We start from the raw sequence: 21,623 nt of genomic DNA, 5'->3' as shown, positions 1-21,623 counted from the left end.
ATAAAAAATCTTCAAACTTTATATTTTAAAGTAATTACTTTTCATTTTTTAATATATATCTAATTGTCTGTCTTTCGCTCCGTTCTATCCAATTATACTTGTCATATTTAGAGATAAGTAAGAAGTGGTATTTTAAAAGTGCTCTAATTATTTTTTCACTATTACATACATTTCTAAAATCAGAGTACAGATTAAGCTAGTTCTCTATGTAATCCAGTATCCGTTCTTTTATAGTGGGTAATATATTTTAGAAATTACAGCAAAAACCTAGTATAAACATTAACAAAATACTCTCAGTCCATTTTTTTACTTATTCTTATGAGCTAATGTTTTAAGAGATCTCACATTATAGCTTCACCTACTGTAGCTGTGTGTCTTGTCACTCTTGGTATCACTCTTCAAATCCGAATCTGATGCCTGACCAGACTTTGAAATTCTTATTTTTAGCCTTCAAAAGGGTGCTGGTCTGATTTTCAGAAGTGCAGCATGAAAGATATTCTGCTGACTTTACAAAGGGTATAATTTCGCAACTGAAATGTATACACTGTGGCTGTGTGTGTGTTTACACAATGTATTTATATTTTTTATTGTAATTGAAGGAGAGCGGTTCAGGTGCAGATTTTGGTTCATCTGGGGTGGATGCAGCCCAGCGGTCAGGATGGGGCCCAGCAGTCACTAGCCCTGGATGGTATATGAAGTGATGAGAAAGTTGTCGTGAGAGGCCCATTTTTTCCTTTACAAGTTTGCTTTCAAAAGCCCATCTTGCCATTCATGTGGGTCTTTAGGTGACCCCAGAGTACTGCGTGTTTGTGGTGAACATTCTTCTTAAAGAAAGGAGTCCTACTCAGACCATCTGTCAAGTTTGGAAAACATTTACAGATTCATTTGCTTAGCTGAGTAGCAGTTCAGTCCTCACACAGTCATGAAACAGTTGAGGTTGGAAGGGCCTTCAGGAGATCTGTCATCCAACCTCCTGCCCCAAACAGGCTCAGCTCTGAGGTCGGACCAGGTTGCTGGGGCTGAAAAAGCTTTCCTTACACAAAGTTGGTACAAATAAATGCAGAAGCACTACATGTGTTTTCTTCTTCCCTCACGTATTCCTCAACAAGAAGAGTAATTCAGACATTCCTTCTAAAAGCAATTATTCTCCAACAAGTTCCCTTCCCTCACTGCTTAGTGTCTTGTGCAATAAAATGGCAGGATGCCCAAAAGTCTTTAACTCACGAGTTCCTCCAAAACAATCAGTTTCTAGAGGAAGAGCAGTGAGGGAGCCAAAAGCGAATCTATAGAAAGCTGTTGGTTACAGTATTTTTAAGCGGGCAAAATAGGCTTTTGATAATGATACAATGTGTAACAGAGATGCCAGCATGTTTGAACAAGTGGCAAACCATGGTCTTTTGACTGCTGAAACTGAAAACTATTCAGTATTTCACAGTGATGGAGAAGCAAGTATCGTATGCTCTGTTGCCATAGTTACTTTGTCTTCAAAGTACAATATTTTTCTTTTTTTCACTTTTTTTCTTGGAAGGACTTTTCCAGCTACTGTGATACAGCATTGTTATTTCTGTGGGCTGCTTTTGGGATTCTGTAACTAAATTAGAATTGAAGTGTCTATTAAGAAACTGCTATATGCAGTTATTCCCTAGTCCATGAAGGACATGTATACAGACAGAGCTGAGTATCTACATAAAACCTGCGTAATACGCTGGAGCTTGGCTCAGGCTCTGGATTAGGGCCGTGTCTGCTTGCATGTCACCGAAGGACCCTCTGTATGTAAATACAAGCTCTTGTTTTTCGTATGCCAAGCCCACACTTCAGTCGTACAAAGAATCAGAGGATAAAAAACTCTCATTTCATAAGGCAGTCATTTATGGGCTAAGGCATGTCTATGAGTTTTTGATCCAAGAATGATGTTGCTTGTACAATACAGGATACTCCAGGGTAGCTACTTAGGCAAGGATTAGCTTCCAGCTGTGCTGTAAATACTGTTCTGAACTGGATTGTGCGCTCCCGGTTGCATAGGTTGCAGCCAAAGTTGATTTACATGTTCGGATTGGCATGAGGCATGTCTCTTAGCTCTTAATCTGTTTGTTTTCAGAAGAAGTAAATTGGAAGTTACATTTTTTTAAGCAGGCTGGAGAAGTACATGTTATGTCAGCTACCAAAATGTGCAAGAAGCTTTTTCAAGTACAGAAGAAGAAAGTCTGCCTGCAAAGGCATGGATCTGAGGGTCAGGTCACACACAGAGCCCACATCCTCTGTCTGGCGTAGAGGCCAGGGAGAGAAGCAACTTGTTTTCTCACCCAAGGAATTTACACAGTACAGTGGAAGCCTAGATAAGAAGAATAAAATGATAACAATGATATAATGAAGTGTTTCTCAACTGGTTAGTTATTACCTATAAGAATCATAAAAGGTAATCAGCAGGGTCATGAGATATTGACACTTCTGTTACATTTTGCAGCAATGGAAATCATGCTTAACCTACACCATGTACATACCTCCACTTAAAGGTCAAGTATTTTCTGTCAGTTCTTGAAACACAGAAATAAATTATAAAAGCTTATTTTTGTTACTTGTATCAGATACACTTTTTGTATTAATCTCAAGATACAACTGTAAAGATGTTTGAATCGCGCCTGATGAGGTCAAAAGCTGCCAAGCACTGTTCTGGTGTTGAGAACTGCATTATAGTTCATATTGTCCATCCTGATTTTGAGACAGCAGCAGCAGTGATAACTTGATTGCTCTTAGCAGCAGGAATTATTTCTATAATGCGTGTCTTTGTTAACAGATTCTGATCAGAGCCTTTAAAATACTCCTCTTTTCTAGATTGTTAAGACCTGCTCTATATTAGGGTTTGAGTGACATTTCTGATCATTGTGGCACAGCTATAGGAACACATCTGGTATGAACTGGTATCCCCAGTGTTACAAAAATTGTGAGGATTTTGATGCTGTTTCAAAGCAAAGGATCCCCAAAATGAGAGGCTGGCTTGATCATTCTCCATCAGTAACCAGTGCAGATGTATACAGAAGATTGTAAGAATGGGTTTATAATCTATCTAATACACGTGTTGTAAGGATGTCCAAGCGTATTCTCCCATCTTCTCTTACCTATCGGTTCAGTCATTTCTTGTGGACCATTGTACTAGTAGATAAAGATGGATGTCTTTTCCCTGAAAGGACATATCTCTTACTGGTTTTAAACATATGATTTTATTTGATTTGTCTGCGTGATACAGGACAGTACGTACTAATTACTCAAGTTAACTGTATACCGCTTTTCAACCTGTATTCTACAGGCATCCTTGTATTTGGCTTACCTATGCTCTTCACATGCTTTGAAATAGATAGGAGACAGGCACCTAGTATCTTTGATACCTATGATTCTGTTTCACAATAGGAAAACTATAAAAAATTACCTTCAGTATCTTCCTGGGTGTTACCTATATGAATGACACAACAAGAATAAGACAGCATAGTCCTTTCCTTCAAGTGGCATGCAGTCTCGCTTCGACAGAATCCAGACTACAAAGGGAAGGAGGGCAGTGGGAGGGTGCAGCACCAGCACATGTCTACGGCACTGTGAAGTTTGATGAATTTGCTACGTCTTTGTGTTTCTTTTTCTTTTTCTCTTGCTTTTTCTTCAGTTACATTTAATCTGTTTTCAAGACCCCAGTGGGATTTGTGAGAACAAAAGGGAATAAAAACAAAGAAGGGGAGAAACCAGCAAAGGCGAAGTACATTCCAGGAGCAGGATGGGGTGACAAAAAGATAACTAGTATAGTACAGTAACGGGGTAACCATAGTCCTCGGAAGAAGTCAGTCAGATGGGGCAAGAGCCAGAGGTGACAGGCGAAGGTGAACAGGGGCCGAGCACAACATGCTGGAAGACAGAACTAGACTGACAATGGCAAATGTTGGACATGAGCTAAGAATGGTGGTTCATGATGATGAGGTGAATTTGGAAAATTAAGTGAAACAAGGACTTCTCACATTTTTTTCCCCTGTCATCCTTATTTGCAATCACTTTTTACAGACTGCCTGATATGGTTACCCAGTTTCGCTACATACTTGAAAGTAAACTACGGGGTTTTTGTTTAGTCTCTAACATCATCATTATTCAACCTATTATTTCAAGTAGTTTAATTTCATTCTTATCTGTTTTGACAGCTGAATCTTATCTTCCTGGTGATCACATTGTGCAAAATGGTGAAGCACTCAAACACTTTGAAACCAGACTCTAGCAGGTTGGAAAACATTAAGTAAGTGCTTTGTGTTCAAGTATGAGAACTATGATTATTTTCTGATTGCTGAACTGATTGAAAGCTACTCTCCATTAGGAGCACATGCCATTGTCTCCCAGCAACTGCAGATGTCAATTAGAAGCAAACAGAGCCAATCCTGCTTTCGTCACATTGTTGCTGTAATGTCACAAACGCCGGTCAAAATTAGATAATTTCAGCCTGGAACTAGTGCCAAGAAACTGTTTCACGGAAATGCCACAGCACTGTAGTAATTTCATTTGCATTTAAAATGCAGTTCAAAAATGATGTTCCTGTTTGCATGGCTGATATGATTATATTAAGTTTGTTTTGTTAAATGACTTTTTGATTTAGGGATTCTGAGCAGTTTCTACTCGTAATCCTGTTCTCTCAAGAGAATTGACTCTATTATTATTGTTAACTTGAAGATTATCTGCTGTTTTCATGCTAATTTAACAAATGTTTACTTTATCATGGTGCTGTACTGCAGTATCCCTGTTGCAGAGTAATGTAAGTGTTATCTAATTGACAAGGCTTTGGCAGCTCTTGCTTCTTTAGATAGTCTTTTACTGTATTCTGAATAGCTTTACGTTGTACTGAAGGTTTTTGTTATCAACACTGAAGGGATGGTGCAACTTTCTAACACTGAGGGTTGGATGTGAAAGGGTCTTACAGATTTGCTTTGAATGTTGAAAATGGCAAAGGGAGATTTTCAGTAAGGCTAACGTTGTGAAGTAGATGTTCTAGATAGGTCAGTATCAGCTTCATTGCATGTTGCATGATGAGAGAGAGAGCTAATCTTTAGCATCTCTCTCTTTTCTTCCTTTTCCTCTTTCTGTCTTCTCATCCACACCAGTAATTACCGTGTTTGTGATGGCTACTATAATACGGACTTACCTGGGTAAGATAGAACCCTACATTAACAAATTTCTAGCATGATTTTTAACTTTACAAACTCGGTCAATATTGTGGATTTCCCTTAATTTTAATTAACTAGTTTTGAGATACCTGATTTGCTAAAGAATTTTTAACTATTATATGCCTTTATAATTTTAAATTGCTTGCCTCTGCATTTTGAATTTCCTAATTTTGACTAATTTTTATAGACAATTAAAAATGCTCTTATTAATTTCTGTTTCAATTCTGTCTAATAATTTTGTTTCTCTTTTCTGCTTATAATGCTTTCTAGCTATGAAGATAATAAGCCATTTATCAAGTAAGATCATTAGTTAGATGTGGAATTCACTGACTAAATTCCCTTTCCCTTTCATTCTGTGCCGTTCTCTACAATTCCTTTTCCTTAACCTATTCATGATGGAAATTTTTTTAGACTATTCTGTAGAGCAATATCCATATTTTTGTCACATTTCAGCAGGGATTCTTCATGCGGAAGTTAGATCATCTAGCTTCAGTTTAGCTGAGTTTATCGGAGCATTAAAGATTTGGGCTCTAGGCTTTTAATCTGCTGTTTAACCTTTGTGCATTTGTGTTACATTATTTGGTGTCATATGGCAGCACCACTGTTTAAAATCTATGGTGTGATTAGTGGCTAAGCCAGATTTATCAATCTCTTTTTGTAAAAGCAGATAAAGCAATGGAGTAGCTGGGGCTTGCACTATACTTCTGTATTTCAAAATAGTTTTGACATCCTGTGCAGTTCTTGAGAAAGAAAAAGGTCATATCTACTCTTGCTGTTTTCACTGGAGACTAAGAGTACCAAATGGAATTGTTCTTTCTTGAATAGATAAAAGGTTAAACCCAAGGAATTTTTACATTTGAATATGAACCTAGTAAAAGTCAACTGCAGGAACTGAAATGTTAATATTGGATTTGGAGATATGCATTCTTGTAAGTGATGTTACTAAAATTAATTTTCTTTTACAGATCGTGGGTCCTGGGTGCATTTGCTCTCCTGTGTCTCCTTGGCCTAACATGGTCATTTGGCCTGCTGTTTATCAATGAGGGGACTGTCGTGATGACCTATCTCTTCACAGTATTTAATGCTTTCCAAGGAATGTTTATTTTCATCTTTCATTGTGCCCTTCAAAAGAAAGTAAGTTACTGAAAACACAGAGGTGTGTTCCCTAACTCCTTGAAAATACCACATATATTTCTTGAAAAACAGAGAAAAAATTAGCAATGTCAACAACTGGAGTATTTTGAAGTAGTTTGAGGAGAGGACTAGGCTTCAAAAGCAATTCTTGCTCTGTGTGCTTGTGGGAGTCGTAACTGCTCTGTGGCCTGGGCAGTTTTAAAATGGATGCAGCTTTTCCAACCTGGTCTTGAAAAGTTTTGAGGCTGTGGGAAGAAAATGACTATAGAAAATATACTGTTTAACATTGGTAATGTGGTACGTACTAGTCTGGACTTACAGCCAAAAGTCCTTTATGTGCACATGAAACAAATTGTGCCTCTGCTGCAGCACTGCAAAGAAAGGATCATTTACAATATCAGCCCATCTCAGCCTGGAAGCTCTCTCTTTCCCAGATCAAGGCAGAGGACCTCTCCTGAGATGCCATTAAGCTGCCACATAAAGCTAGGGGTGACAGGCAGGGATTGCACTATGAGTGCCCGTTCATTACAAAATAAAGTGAGATCTGAAAATTAATTTTATTATGAACTTTGTCACACCTTAGCAAAAAGTAGTCATTAATGCTAGACAACTGCTAATGGGGAGAGTTTTCCAAAGATGCCAGCATGACTACTTTCTTTCAAGTGTTTGGCTCCCTCAGCAATCCAACAGCTCCGTGCTCTTAACTGGAAAAAGTTGAATCCCCTGGCACGAGCCTTCCCTCACGAGAGGGATGTGCTAAATTAGTTGCGCTCCCCTTTGCCTGACGGGAGCAGAGGGGTCCAGAAGGAGCAGATCTGCTGAGGAGAGGAGCATGGGAGAGAGGAGCAAACAGGAGAGGAGGAAGTGAAGGGCGTATCTGGGTGGGATTCTCTTTGGGTTCCCTGCACCCCTTCTCTTCCCTGGGCTGTGGGTGGAGGTTGCTTCCCAGGACACCTTAGAGGTGCTTTAGAGAAGGACAAAACTAAAAAGCTCATAGCCTGTGTCAGAAGATGTAGCAAATGAAAGTAAACGAGAGTTGAAAGGAAGGGATAATGTCAAAAAATCCCACCCAAAAAAACTTAGCATAAAATGCAATACATCCTGCATTTGCAAATACCCAATTTGCAATATTTAGATTCTAAATATTTTTACCAGTTTTAGGCTGGAGACCTAGCAATTATTAACTCCCATTATAATTAGCTCACCAGAGACATAATTAACTGATACTTATAAAATGGTTTGAGATCATTGGATAAAGCGTTGCTGTGTAAGTACAAAAAGCCCGTTCTTGTATGTTCTCAACTGTACCAGCTCTAACAGTATCAGCATCTCTAAATTTGGTGTAGACAATGGCGTTCAGCCATGTTTTAGAAAAAGATCTGGTAGACAGAAAGAATTTTATCCAGATGAACACGGTGCTGCTCTCATTTTGAGAGAACAAAAGCACACTTAAGAGAGGGGATTGAGCCTAAGAAGACAGGGAAGAAAATGCAAACATTCTCAAAATGCAGATAAATTCTAGATTAGGGTTTCATATAATGTTGCCTTCTCTGCCACTTGTATTGGACTTGAAAATCAAAACCAGATTCCTCTTTTATTTCTTTTTACAGCTGTGCATTGTTTTTATATTAAGTGGAGTCAGCAAAAAGCAGTATTAAAATACCAGTCAAGTGTGAAGAAGCATAACCTAGAGCAATAAGATTTATACCTGAAAGAATGTTAAAGCTGCCATTTAAGATTTTTAAGTTTCAATGCCTTTGACTGGATATCATCCTATCCTCTGTCTGCATAGCTAATGTAGTCTTTTTAGTCTGTTATTACTAGTTGGTCACTAAATTGACCAGAGAAATAGAATTGTGAAAGTGAAAACTATTATGTTTCCAGTTCTGACAGGATGATAGTGCTGTTGCTTCCATCAGTTTCCAACAAGCTATAATTTAGAAATAATGACAGTGGAATGCGCAGTACTGACAGATAATGTACATTCACTGCAATATAGGCATTAGGCAAAACCAGCCCTGGAGGGTGGTATTTGGGTAAAAATACAGCTTTGATTGCTATTGTCTCTACTCTGTAGTGGTTCAGAGCATTTAATATCCATTAGTGTTCAGGAATGTATTTTCTTAGGTGTTATACCATCTAGTGATGATATATATAGACTTATGTTTTTCAGACTACAGAGTTAAAGATTATAATTCTATGTCCATGCATTTCTGTTTTCACTTTTCTATTTTTTATCATTTTGCTGATATAGATAGGGATTCACTTAAAATACGTACCAAATACTTTTATAAAAAGATGAGTTACTCTCCCTAGCTTGAAGTTAAGGCACCAGCTATTCAAATTTTTTTCAACCTTGGAATTTATAGAAACATCACAGTATGTATTCCGTGAGTAAAATCCTTGTAATACTGAAAACAGCACATGGTATATGTAAATCCACATATTACGTTCTTGCATTTTCCCCTCTTTCCTTTTTACATACCCATTAAGCAGAATTTCCAGATTAGCTGAAATTCCACTTTTCCAGAAATTCACGAGTCCTGTTGATGTAGAAGTGACGCTTAGATTCCCAAGTATCTGGTGGAAGATTGACGAATTTAGACTTACACATCTTTAAAGATTTTATCCACTGTGTCCTTTCATTGATGCTGTCATGTTGCTGAGATGTGTATGGGCTCTTCCGTTATCTGAAAGTAGTAGTTAGTGTAGTAGTCACCGAATATGAGAGAATTAACTGCTCTGTAAATTAATGCTGATCACTTTCATGGCAAGTGTTAACACACATAAACCACAAAACTAAAGTTTCTAGTAGGTCACTAGAAACAGAAGGTGAATAAATGCAGGCCAAATATTGGAATCATTAATTAGATTTGTTGGTGTGTCAGACAAAATTCTTGTACGCATAGGTGTGCTCAGATTTCTAGGTTCAGCAAAGGCAGTAACGAGGATTTTTTTTTTTCGGTCCTAAAAGTGAAAAATGCTTCGTTTCCCAGCCTTTATTGTTCAAAATTTAACTTTGAAACACTGACGGTGCCTCCACCAGCATAGCTGGCGCTCTGCCTGGAGCAGGGCAGGGGCCTTTGTGAGCTTTGTACAATCCCGAAGCAGATGTGGCTTTATATAAAAATGCTTTTATAGTCATTGTAGGTTTTGCATACTTTCTTGGAAGGGATAACTTAATGGGCAGTACCCAGCAGCCCGAAGGCTAGTTACCTCAGCCCTTCTTGTGTGCTAAGATGGGAAGATAGGCTTTCTATGGTTTCTGCACCAAAAACTCATATAAAAAGGACTATTTTCAGCCAGCATTCAGTTCAGGCAAACTTAACTATATTCATCTACAATATGAAGACAAAATAAAAATAATCCCATAAATAACTCCATAATGATTATTCACTCACATCTAAATGAAACACGTGTATACCTTGGAAATAATTTGTTCAAAAATCCTGGATAGCTGATAATGCTGCCACTGAGTAGGGAAAAATATCTGATTTTGCTAATGGCTAACAATGCAATAGACAAGAATTATCTATTTGCTTGAAAAGTGTGTGAGTAGTTTCAACCAAAAGTTCACGTCTTTTTGCTAGCAGAGATATTTGACACTATTTCTTGTGCGAAGTAATTTTCCCCCCTTCCATAGGTACGTAAGGAATATGGCAAATGCTTCCGACATTCCTACTGCTGTGGTGGACTACCAACGGAGAGTCCCCACAGTTCAGTGAAGGCATCAACAACAAGAACTAGTGCTCGCTATTCCTCTGGCACTCAGGTAACAAAGATTTTGACAGCATCTTTTAATTAACCTTATTTATAAAAAGCCTACTGACATGTTCCAATCAGAAGCACTAATTGTCTTCTCAGGATTATCATTTAGATGGCAAATTCATGCTTCTGCATAGTAGAATTTATTCTTTTTAAACATTTCCTTTTACTTTGGTCTAATGCAAACACCTTATTTTTCTTGCAATTAGGGTCTGTTTTATAGGAAGGTTTATACCACTATGTTTCATCTAAATGAAATTTAATAAATTAGATTTTTAATAACAAAAGAAGGAGTTTCACTCCATGGTAGAAGAATGGCTTACTTCAGGCCAAAATAAACACAAATATTCTACGTAATAGCACATAAGTAGGAAAAAATCTTTTTGTAACTTCTGTCTCATTGCTTTATGTTAACAGAGTCGTATAAGGAGGATGTGGAATGACACTGTGAGAAAACAATCTGAATCGTCTTTTATCTCAGGTGACATCAACAGCACTTCAACACTTAATCAAGGTCAGTCACTGGGAACATTTCCGTTTTAGAAGCCTTAAATTTTATACAGATTTTATATCATTTAACACAGAAGAATTGAAAAAAATGTTTGGAAAAAAAAATTCTGGAACAAATATCCTTTAAAAGCAGAGTTTTAAAGTCATCCACCAGCACATTTTAAAACCATGTTCCCTCAACTGGCCCCCTGATATAGAAGTTTAATTCCTCCATTCGTGGCAATGTATTTAAATAAGTTTCATCGATAATTTAACTTAAAAGCAAGATCATAATTTTAAATCTTTCCTAACCTTTATAGGTTAAATATGAAAGAGAAATATGAGTGCAGTAACATTTTAATGCATATTTGACTATGATTTTTAGGTGCAGAAATTTTCCCAGTGAAATCTAATTGATATCATTTCTATGCAAAAGATGTCTGTAAATCATTTATCTTTTCTATTTCAAAGAGCATCGTATCTGTCACATGGGATAGAATCCAGATTTTCAGGCACAGAGAAGCCAAAACTCCAAATTTCTCATCTCAAATAGACTTTGAAATCTGTAACCTCATTCTCACGTCCAGTTAGAAGGCAGGGGTATTAACCGAGACAGAACGTGCCTTCCTTTCTCTCCTTCCCGCTATGTTTTTTTAAGGCAGTGCGAGCTAGCAATGGAGGGAAGGCTGCTCTGCGCAAGCCAAGTTAAAAGCCTGCTCTTCCACCCACATCCCTAGGAGAACACGTGGTCTCATTGTGACCAGTTCCTGATCAACTCTGAAAGTTTCAAACAGAAAATTCACCACTGTCAGGGCTGCTGTAAAGCCCTCATCAACCGTAACTAGCAAATTTTCTTCCCTTGTTTTTTTTCAAGATTTGGTAGCTCACATTTATTTTGGAAGTAAGAGGTGTGATGTTCCGCAAAAGAAAAGATTTCAGAAAGCATGATTCTAGATAAGACCTGTGTGTCTCACGGCTTCCTCCATCTGAATCTTGAATGTTCCTCTGGCAAAATCAAAATTAACTTCTCCTAAGTAGAAAATGTATATTTTTCATGATCAAGAAAGAAGTACATTCCCTTCCAGCGTCTTCTTAAAGTCTTGTAAATATGCTATAGATAAAAGTCTGGGATTTCACCCTAATTTGGTGTCTCCGACTCCTGAGGTTTGCCCTAACCATGCTGCACAGTCAGTTAATTCAGAGTTGAACACAGGTCTTGGAAGCTTCTCCCTGTTCTGGAGCTCCAGTCTCAAGTCACCAGAGATGTTCTGGCATGATTAGAAAAATTTTTATCATCTTTATTCTGTTATAATATTGTCACTATCTCGGTGATAATATGTATAAGGGTAGTTTCATAAGTAATGGCCAGTGTCATTTTTCCTTTAAAATAAAAAAACAAGCTTTTAAATGTGGCAAAAAATTTTGGATTGAATAAAAAAAAATCTCTTAACTATAAATTACAGGTAATAATTCTAACCAAGATTAAATATAGTATACAAAAAAAAGCGCCTCCAAGCAAAACATATTTCAGTTAGTATTTCTAGTAATAAGTAAATTGCAACTGAAAAAACTTATGATAAGGTCTTTTTAGTTGTTCACTGATGCGAACTCTCAAATAAGAGTAGCATAATCAGGCAATACTTCTCTGAATCTTAGAATTTTCCTTTCATTTCTGCTACCAAGTACCTGTGGTAGTACAAAAGCATTAACGTTTGAAATATAAACTATCGTTTCATCACCAAATAAAAATACCCGTACTGTAAAAATATAGCTGGCTCTTTCGTTGTCCCTGGGTCTGTAATACACTGCTCCTGATATGTTGCTGTGCAATGCAGTAGAAAAGAAAGTGGAATTTTACCTTAATGAAATGTTTAAAGTTAATTTTGAATCACAGCATTTTGTGTGGGTTTTTTTTGTCACTGTTCCAACTCAGTTTTCTTCTAGTAGCTAGAATTCAGAGATTGACTTTTTAATAATTTCTCAAAATATGCTGGGCTTTTTTTCTAATTATTCCGAGAGCTGTTTAAATGGTGTTGCATTAACATGTAAAATGGGTTTAAAAAAAATATCTGTTCATGTAGTATTTTGTTCCATCTTACATTGTTTGTAAACTGATTGTTTAAAGAAAAATTGTCGTTCGAGGAATTCTTTTTTAAAACCTGGCAGATAAATTTGCAGCATGAATGTCCCGGGAGAAAATGTGAACGCTCTGATTTCTTAGAGCAAATATTTTGCTTTCCCCTCAGCATGCATACTTTTACATATACTAAGATATGCTTCTTGCGGTTTGTCATCCACTGTCTGTTTGAAAACAGCAATTCCCTTCCATTATCCCTGTGTTTTTAATAAAGTGAATAACAGCTCTGATCCTGTCATAAGAGATTTTTCAATACCTTTCAATTTGAGAAATTCAGTTCTCTCAATTCTGGACAGAAGCGTTCCATACGATCATTTCTAAAGTTATAATAGCTTTATGTAGTACCTTGATCTCTACACATTTAATTGCTATTCTTGTGTAACAGTGATTTTGTATACATTAGTAAATGTCACTCTCACCAGATGTTTACTTTGGGGATTTGGACAGCACCTGTGAATTACTGGAATCTAACTGTATTTTCCTACTCCCATTTCAAATACATAGCTCAAATACATTCAGAAATTTTCAGCTGAATTACATTTGACAAGTCCTACATGATTCGTGATGAATAAAAAATATTCTTTATTGAAACTGTCAGCCTAAAATTAAAGAACTGACATTTTTTTCTGTTTCTTTTGCTTTAGGAATGACTGGCAATTACCTACTAACAAACCCTCTTCTTCGACCACACGGCACTAACAACCCCTATAACACATTGCTCGCTGAAACAGTTGTATGTAATGCCCCTTCAGCTCCTGTGTTTAACTCACCAGGTGTGCTTATACTTCCTGAATAAAACCGCTTTTCTTGGCTCGCTCCAAATGCCTTCTTTTCCCTAGATAGAAACTCAAGTTGCAATACCCTAGCCGTACATTCTGAATTTCTGTCAGTTTGAGAAATACAGTATTGCCAATGTCAGCTTGTAAAACTGCACTATATTATAGTAATGCCTTTGCCATAACAGTATTTACCAATAATTATCCATGTTTTTAACACAGGTGGCATAAATCTTAATATACTATTACAGGACTGACACCACATGGTCCGAGAGCCCATCTTCAAGATATATATCACTTAGAGGTATCATGTCTATGCAATATAAGGTTGACTCTAAAGCTTGCTGAGAAAAACCTGCTTACGGAACAGATTAGATACTAAAGCAGCGCAAGGCATCTTGACACCTTTGGATACCCCGGTGTAGAAAATTGTATCCAGCGTCAAACGGATCTAAACTATAGTATAGTGCAGCTTTATGGTAGATCATTTTCCTGTAGGAAAATCGTGAGATTAACAGTTAGAACAGTTTAGTTCTGTAGGAATAAACGGTGTCATCACTTACTGAACATTTTGTTGTTACGTTATCTAGTTGCTTTTCTTAACTGCGGTGCAATTCATCAGTAAATATCTAGCAGTTACTGTTTGATGAGTCATATGATCACTTTAGCATAACTGGAATGATAAATCCTTGATAAAGAGCTCATAAAACCTTGTTTCCAGTTTTTATTTCAAGTTTCCTTTTTAACTGAACTGTAGTTTCTATTTTCATTCTCTTGTTTTCTTACTTTCCTTATGCTTTCCTCTAGCAACCTACAGAGAGACAAGTATGGGAGTAAAACTTAACTTTGCCTATCAAATGTAAATTTTTTCAGCATGATTTTTAATGGGCACAATTAAAACATAACTAGCGGTCATGAAGTAGACTCAGCGGGCAAGTGGTTCACAATTTGCAAATGAAATGTTTCCACATTCAAAAAGTACTTGCATACTGCTTTTTGGGAAACAACATGAGGTCTGTAGCAAACCCTATTGGTAACAGAAGTTACACAATGCTGAAATAATTTGCTGTTTAAAACCGAAGCAGTGTCAAGCAGAAATGCTCAACAATTTACTTACATTTTTACATTCCCACGGTAATCTTGCTACAGGCTATGGAAAGATTTCAAATGAATTACCTGATTGTGGGCAACAAAATTTGCCTCATCAAACCAATTTGAATATATTCTAGCATTCTTAACTCTGCAGTATATCATAGAAAACTCATTTTGGATTATCAGATATATTTTGGTATCTGTTTAGCAGAAGAAAAGAGAATTAAAATTATAGAATTAAATCACTTTCATGAGGGAAATGAATCCCAGCATGTGGTCCATGTGTTGTCTACTTTTATAAATGCCATATGTTCTGTGCAGCTAAATCCATTGCAAGAAAAATCTTGGAACATATATGAAATTGCAAAACTACAAAGTTGTTTAATCAAAGCTTAAAGAGACCTTTCAAACAACCCTCATCACTGTTTAAATTAGTACACATGGAGAGGAGTTAACAATAACGCAAATAGAAAATGATTTGCAAATTACTCAGAATTTATTTGGAAATTATTACTCTATTTTTTAAAGTTGAAGACAAAAATCTTTTCATGAGAAAATGCAATTACTTTTTAATTGAAAACAATATTTTCCAGAGAAGATTGAATTTTCTAGGATAAGCTGCAGCTTTAACTATGAAAAAAAAACAACCAACCAAACAAGAAAATGTATAATCTCTTCCAAAACAACATTTTTCTTATATTCCTCCAAGCCTTGCATATAATGCAGCAGCCTCACAGTGGTCAGTCTCATTTCAGTAAAGTCACTCCATTCTTTCTTTACTTCCAGACATATCTGTAGATAAAGTGATTTTCTAGGAATGCTCTAGCCATCTGACTTTCCATGGTTCAGACTGTTTAATTTCTTTCAAAGTTTTTTTTTTTTTCTTTTTCTTTTTCCTTTGCTTGGGAAGCACTGTGCTGTCATAGTTTACATGTCTTTGTGTCTGTAGGAAAACCTTTTCTTTATCGTGTTACCAAAAAAAAAAAGCCAAAACCAAAAACATAAAGACCTTAATCATCATAAGACTTCATTTTTTCCCCCCTTAAACTTCTTTTCATGTTTCCAGCAGACTTACCCAATCTGTCATTTCTCCAGCAGCTATGAGATATCAGCCATGGCTGATTTCCTCTTCCCATTCCACAACTAATATTTATTCTTTGGTTTAATTTCTGTGACCCATACTTAGAGAAATTCCTAACATTTCTGCATTTGACTTCCATGCCCATGGTAACTGTGGGCCTAACTCTTAATTAACTATTCTGGTTCATTCAGCGCTGTCACTGTGACTGATGCAGACTGCAGGCAAACTTTGACCTTTAGAAGCCTGGGGCCATTGTTGGCAGACAGAATATTAGTGCAAAAAAATTACATTAAGTGGGAAAAGAAAAGCTGTTATTGCTTAGTAATCTAATTTGCTGAACCCTTGCTCTGACTAAGTTGCTGAGAAGCTCAGTAATTCTTCATCATGTTACAATAAATCATTTTACTTTCTTTTATATATCAGCTACTCTTAGGCCAGATAGCCTGAGCAGACAGACATGATGTGAGTTGTCCAAAGTGAGTCATTCCACCTGCTGTCTATCGTGTTGTTGGATGGTGCTTGTGGGCCCTGGTCCCTGTAGTGTGAAAGATGGCTGTCCTTGTTTAACATAAATTCTTTGTATTTATCCATTTTTTTCATTCTTTTCTTTACTTCATCTCAAAAAAAAAAAAAAGGAAAAAATGTTAGAAATGTTGTTAAAGTAGTTGCTTGCCAGTTATGTGGGTTTATGTTGTACATTTACCTTCAGTTATGTCTGTGATCTAATTCCTTTTTGATTTAGTGTCGTTTAGGACAAATTCTGTTAATTTTCTTTTTCTAAATCATGATGGTGTACTTCAAAACATAGCTGTTTCCAAATGAATTGCTTTGCATTACATATGCAAGGGCATGGAGTGAACAGTTCCTTGTGGAAAAGTCACAGAATTGACACTAAATTAAGAAATTAAAATGCCACTATTCCCCACAGGAAATACACGTTACGATTTTTAAAAGGCATCTTTCCTATAAGGTGTGTAACTGTTTACATTTGGGAATGTTCAATAACCTAACTTTTCTCAAGTCTTACTTCCAAGTACAACTTTGTCCTGAACTACATTAAAGAATTTTGTTAAAAAAAAAAACCCAATTGAGTGATAAAAAGCACATCAGGCAATAACCAGAGCTATCCTTTTCCATTTCAGGACATTCACTGAACAATGCCAGGGATACAAGTGCCATGGATACTCTACCGCTAAATGGTAATTTCAACAACAGCTACTCATTGCGCAATGGAGACTATAACGACAGTGTGCAAGTTGTAGACTGTGGACTAAGCCTGAATGATACCGCGTTTGAGAAAATGATCATTTCAGAGTTAGTGCACAACAACCTGCGGGGCAGCAGCAAGAACCACAACCTGGAGCGCACGCTACCAGCCAAAGCTGTGATCGGCGGGAGCAGTAGCGAAGATGACGCCATCGTGGCAGATGCCTCATCTTTGATGCACAGTGACACCCCCGGGCTGGAGCTCCACCACAAAGAGCTTGAGGCCCCACTCATTCCCCAGCGGACTCACTCCCTTCTGTACCAGCCCCAGAAGAAAGTGAAGACCGAAGGAACCGACAGCTACGTCTCACAGCTGACAGCCGAGGCAGACGACCACCTCCAGTCCCCCAACAGAGACTCTCTTTACACGAGCATGCCCAATCTCAGAGACTCTCCGTATCCAGAGAGCAGCCCCGACGTTGAAGAAGATCTCTCTCCCTCCAGGAGGAGCGAAAATGAGGACATTTACTACAAGAGCATGCCAAACCTAGGAGCTGGCCATCAGCTTCAGATGTACTATCAAATCAGCAGGGGTAATAGCGACGGCTATATAATTCCCATTAACAAGGAAGGATGTATTCCAGAAGGGGATGTTAGAGAAGGACAAATGCAACTAGTGACAAGCCTTTAATAGTGTAGCAAAGAAATATTAAAGGCCACGTACAAGTATTAAAAAGACTTAATTGGCCCCAAGCAGGCTCCCTCATATCTGCTTGAAGAGACAATTCTGTTGACCCTGTGGTTCTCCGGTAACGGGGATGACTGGACCTCGCAGTTCTGTGAATTTTTATAAAACAAAAACTTTGTATATACACAGAGTATACTAAAATGAATTATTTGTTACAAAGAAAAGAAATACCAACAAGGTATTTTAAGATATCTTCTGCTGCTGAATTTAACAAAATTGTGAAAAAAAAAAAAAGAGAAATAAACACTTTCCAGCCATTTTACTGCAGCAGTTTGTGAACTAAATTTGTAAATATGGCTGCACCATTTTTTTTTTCTAGGCCTACATTGTATTATATACAAGGCGTAGGCTCTAAAATCCTGTGGGACAAATTTACTGTACCTTACTATTCCTGACAAGACTTGCAAAAGCAGGAGAGATATTCTGCATCAGTTTGCAGTTCACTGCAGATCTTTTCCATTAGGGCAAAGATTGAATACTTGTCTAACCACTAGCAATCAAGCCACAGGCCTTATTTCATATATTTCCTCAACTGTACAATGAACCGTTCTCATGAAAAAATGGCTAAAGAAATTATATTTTGTTCTATTGCTAGGGTAAAATAAATACATTTGTGTCCAACTGAAATATAATTGTCATTAAAAAATAATTTTAAAGAGTTTGAAGAAAATATTGTGAAAAGCTCTTGGTTGCACATATGTTATAAGCTGTTTTTCTTACACTCTGTTCATAGTACGGTAGTATGTTTAAAATGCAAGTTCTACCCGTTTTCACTTATTTTTCACTGTAAACAGTGTTCTGCTTTGACAAGTTAGTTTTTATTCTTACGTTTTGAATTTTTATTGCCAAAAAACATAATTTGGGGAGAAAATTGTTTTAGAAGCCAATTATGCCAAGCCTTGCACAAATTTGGTATAGCTAACAAAGATTGTAACTCAGTTCCCTGTTCATTCTTTAATCAGGGTTGGGTGGTAAGGGGTAAAGGGGACACTGGACACTTCTCACAAGCTTTCTCGTGAATAAAAGGTGCCTGTCCTTTAAAAAAAATAAATAAAACGTAACTATTACTCTTCCATATTCCTTCTGCCTATATTTAGTAATTAATTTATTTTATGATAAAAATCTAATGAAATGTAAATTGTTTCAACAAAATTCTGCTTTTTTCATCCCTTTGTGTAAACCTGTTAATAATGAGCCCATCACTAATATCCAGTGTAAAGTTTAACACCTGTTTGACAGTAAATAAATGTGAATTTTTTTCCAAATAGGTAAAATGTGCATTATTATGTACGAAGCATAATTGGCATCAGCAGTCCTTCGACCCAGCTGTATCCTGCTTAGAATGGCTTCTTTGCATTTCATGAATACAATAGAAGCTTTCTATATAGCTCTACAGAAAAAAAGGTCATCTTTGCTATTCGTTGCTCTAGTCACAATTGAGTAGGATCAAACTCAGACATAGCAGGGTCATTAGGAAAATGTACTGTAATTTTGTATATTTACATAACTTTTAAGTAGGCATCTCTGCTGAAATTAAAAATAAGGTGGTAAACACCACTATCATATTCTCTGCAACAGTAATTAGCGGTTAATTATTAGTGATGAAGATACATTGTTGCAGTGGGGAAAACATGAATAAGCAGCATTGGATAGCGCTCCGAGTGCTATCCAAATAATTAATCCATCACGGCACTGTTTTGAGTTAGATAAATAAGCGTGACTGTCCCCATTTTTATCAGACTAGAGAACTGCACAAGGCAGCTGATGCCCAAGATGTTACCCTACAAATCAGTGGCAAAATTAGAAGTCTGAAGTCTGTTGTCTTGATTCCCGAGGCTCTTTTGTCCGTCTCAACCAGGGCCTCTCAAAAGTAACGCCAAGGACTTCAGTTGTCACGACTTCCAAACTTGTGTTCTTCCAAATAACTGTAAAATTAATGCCCCGTCATCACAGATGCCGCAGTTTCATGTGTGGCCCCTGTGTTCATATGTATGAGAACAGGAAAATTTCGTTTGAAAGCCGTATCAATTCTGTTACCTTCTGATGCATTGGAATACATAAAGTCCCTTTGGAAAATAAATCGATGCATTTTGAAAAAGTTTGGATTTCCGAAGAATATTTTGGGCGAGCCTTCCTGCTATTGAGGCAATTCAAACTCTGTAAAAAAAAAAAAAAAAAAAATCCACGTTGAGATGGAACCGTGGGGTTCAGGTAACCTCAATGTATCTGTAATCAGGACTGTGACACCATAGCAATTGTTGTTGAAGGAAAAGGCATCTTCACCATCGACCCTACTGTTAACTCTTGCCAGTATGTTCCTTATCACTTAAAAGTTATGTTTACAGTAGAGTCACTGGAACATTTAAAATTTAATCAGAAAATGTTTACTTCAGTGTAGTAGACACTTTAAAAATCTGAAGTCTCGATGAAATAAGAATTTGTTCTGATTCAGGGTATACAGCAGACTCTTTGGAGCAAAAATGATTCCCTTGGTCTGTCTGGCAACTTAAAAGCATACTTGCTGCCTTCTACCTAGGAAATCATGTCTTAGGGATTTAAAAATTGTGGTGCTCAAGTAATTACAGTACACATGACCTAATAACATCACCAACTTTCAGCAGAATCTTCAACCCTAGTTCAAGCAAGTACTCCTTTGTGTCTAACTAAAGGTGGCAAAACTACATGCTGGAAGAAGGTTTGTAGCATTGTGATCTTAAATATATATTCAATTGCAAATGTAACAAGTATTCATAAAACAAGAAAATGTAGCTGATGAACCTAAGATGAACCAGCTGAACCTAAGTATCATAAGGGAATTCTTTTGTTAGCTTCTTTGTAATGTAGATGTTGCTTTTTAGTGAGCCTGTTTTTTTTAATGTTATGCTAGTGAGTGTCCTGTGTTTAGCTAGCAGCTAGCAGGCGATACCTTGCCAAATTTCTGTTGGTGTAACTTCTCAGTGTAGTAGGTTACAATATAATTATATAGCCGACAGCTTATTGTAATTTCTTTATGTTCTCTCTCACGTTCCTGCCATCTTGTCTTGGGATCAGAAGGACAGAAGAATTCAGAGGAAGAGTTCGAGAATAGCGAAATAATGACAGCAGAATTAATGGAAACAAGTGTTTCTTCAGGGTCATCAGTTAACCAGTTCCTATGATGGTGCCAAGGATATGCTGCTATTTTAGGCACCGTCTTTCAGAAGAGCTGTAATTTTCTTATGGCTAGTAATCTCCTGTTAGTATCAGTGTTAACCCTACTGGCTCAGTTCAATTCTTCCTTGTAACTTCAGTCCAGTTATATTAATTCCTACAAAAGATTAAATGGGATGTGCATTTAGTGAACTGTTGTATAATGGTGCTATGCATTGTTTAATATAAACTACATCTCAATTCTACATAAGTGAACCATAACATGAAGAAATGCAACACTGGTAATACCTTTATAGTTAAAATTAACCTTTATCTGTGAATTCTACAATACACCTTTGCTTCTTTTAAATTGGAAATGAAGTTACTAATAAAGTTTACATATATTCACTTATGTAGGCAATAAAAGGTGTTTCAAATTGACATAAGTTATGGATAAAATATGTGTCATATTTTATGTCCTAATTTTTAAGGAAATTTTTTTTCTGAACTACTCAGACATTAAGAGAACAAGAAAAAAAAGTAAACAGTCCCTGTGTACTGTTGTTACCCCACTTTGCCTCAAAACTAACAAAACTTGTCTTCTAGACTTGATTATATGACTACATATGCTAGTGTAAAGTTTTATCCCTGAATAAAATTATTTTTTAAATCAAAAGAAGCTACAGGTAAACAATTATATATATATATATACATATACACACACACAGAGGAACATCGTCGCTGGGGTTTTAACTCACTAATTCTAGGGGGCGATGGAGCACGACAAGTGATGGGACTCAGCAGCAATTCTTCAGTTCCACCTCAGCTGTAGCCCTGCAAAGACCCTTATGCCAGGGAGGTCGCAGTAAAGCACACCTTA

General features: G+C 36.9%; 1 protein-coding gene across 9 annotated transcripts in view; it reads left to right on the top strand.

The window, feature by feature from the left end:
- ADGRL2 (adhesion G protein-coupled receptor L2) overlaps positions 1-21,414 on the top strand; it is a 181,246-nt gene extending 159,832 nt beyond the window's left edge. For 3 of the 9 annotated variants that reach the window (XM_054213318.1, XM_054213317.1, XM_054213320.1), the window contains 5 exons: positions 4,176-4,267; positions 6,152-6,320; positions 9,964-10,092; positions 10,503-10,599; positions 16,803-21,413. In XM_054213318.1, coding sequence (XP_054069293.1) covers positions 4,176-4,267; positions 6,152-6,320; positions 9,964-10,092; positions 10,503-10,599; positions 16,803-17,557 — 1,242 coding nt within the window. In that variant the 3' untranslated portion in view covers positions 17,558-21,413. Of the gene's footprint in view, positions 1-4,175; positions 4,268-6,151; positions 6,321-9,963; positions 10,093-10,502; positions 10,600-13,355; positions 13,485-13,709; positions 13,792-16,802 lie in introns of those variants that run through there. The other 6 variants (XM_054213321.1, XM_054213325.1, XM_054213326.1 and 3 more) reach the window with 5 other exon arrangements.
- The last annotated feature ends 209 nt before the right edge of the window (positions 21,415-21,623 follow it).

This window comes from Rissa tridactyla, chromosome 8 (assembly GCF_028500815.1).
Source record: "Rissa tridactyla isolate bRisTri1 chromosome 8, bRisTri1.patW.cur.20221130, whole genome shotgun sequence".
NCBI lineage: Eukaryota > Metazoa > Chordata > Aves > Charadriiformes > Laridae > Rissa > Rissa tridactyla.
This window is presented reverse-complemented; position numbering and strand designations above follow the sequence as displayed.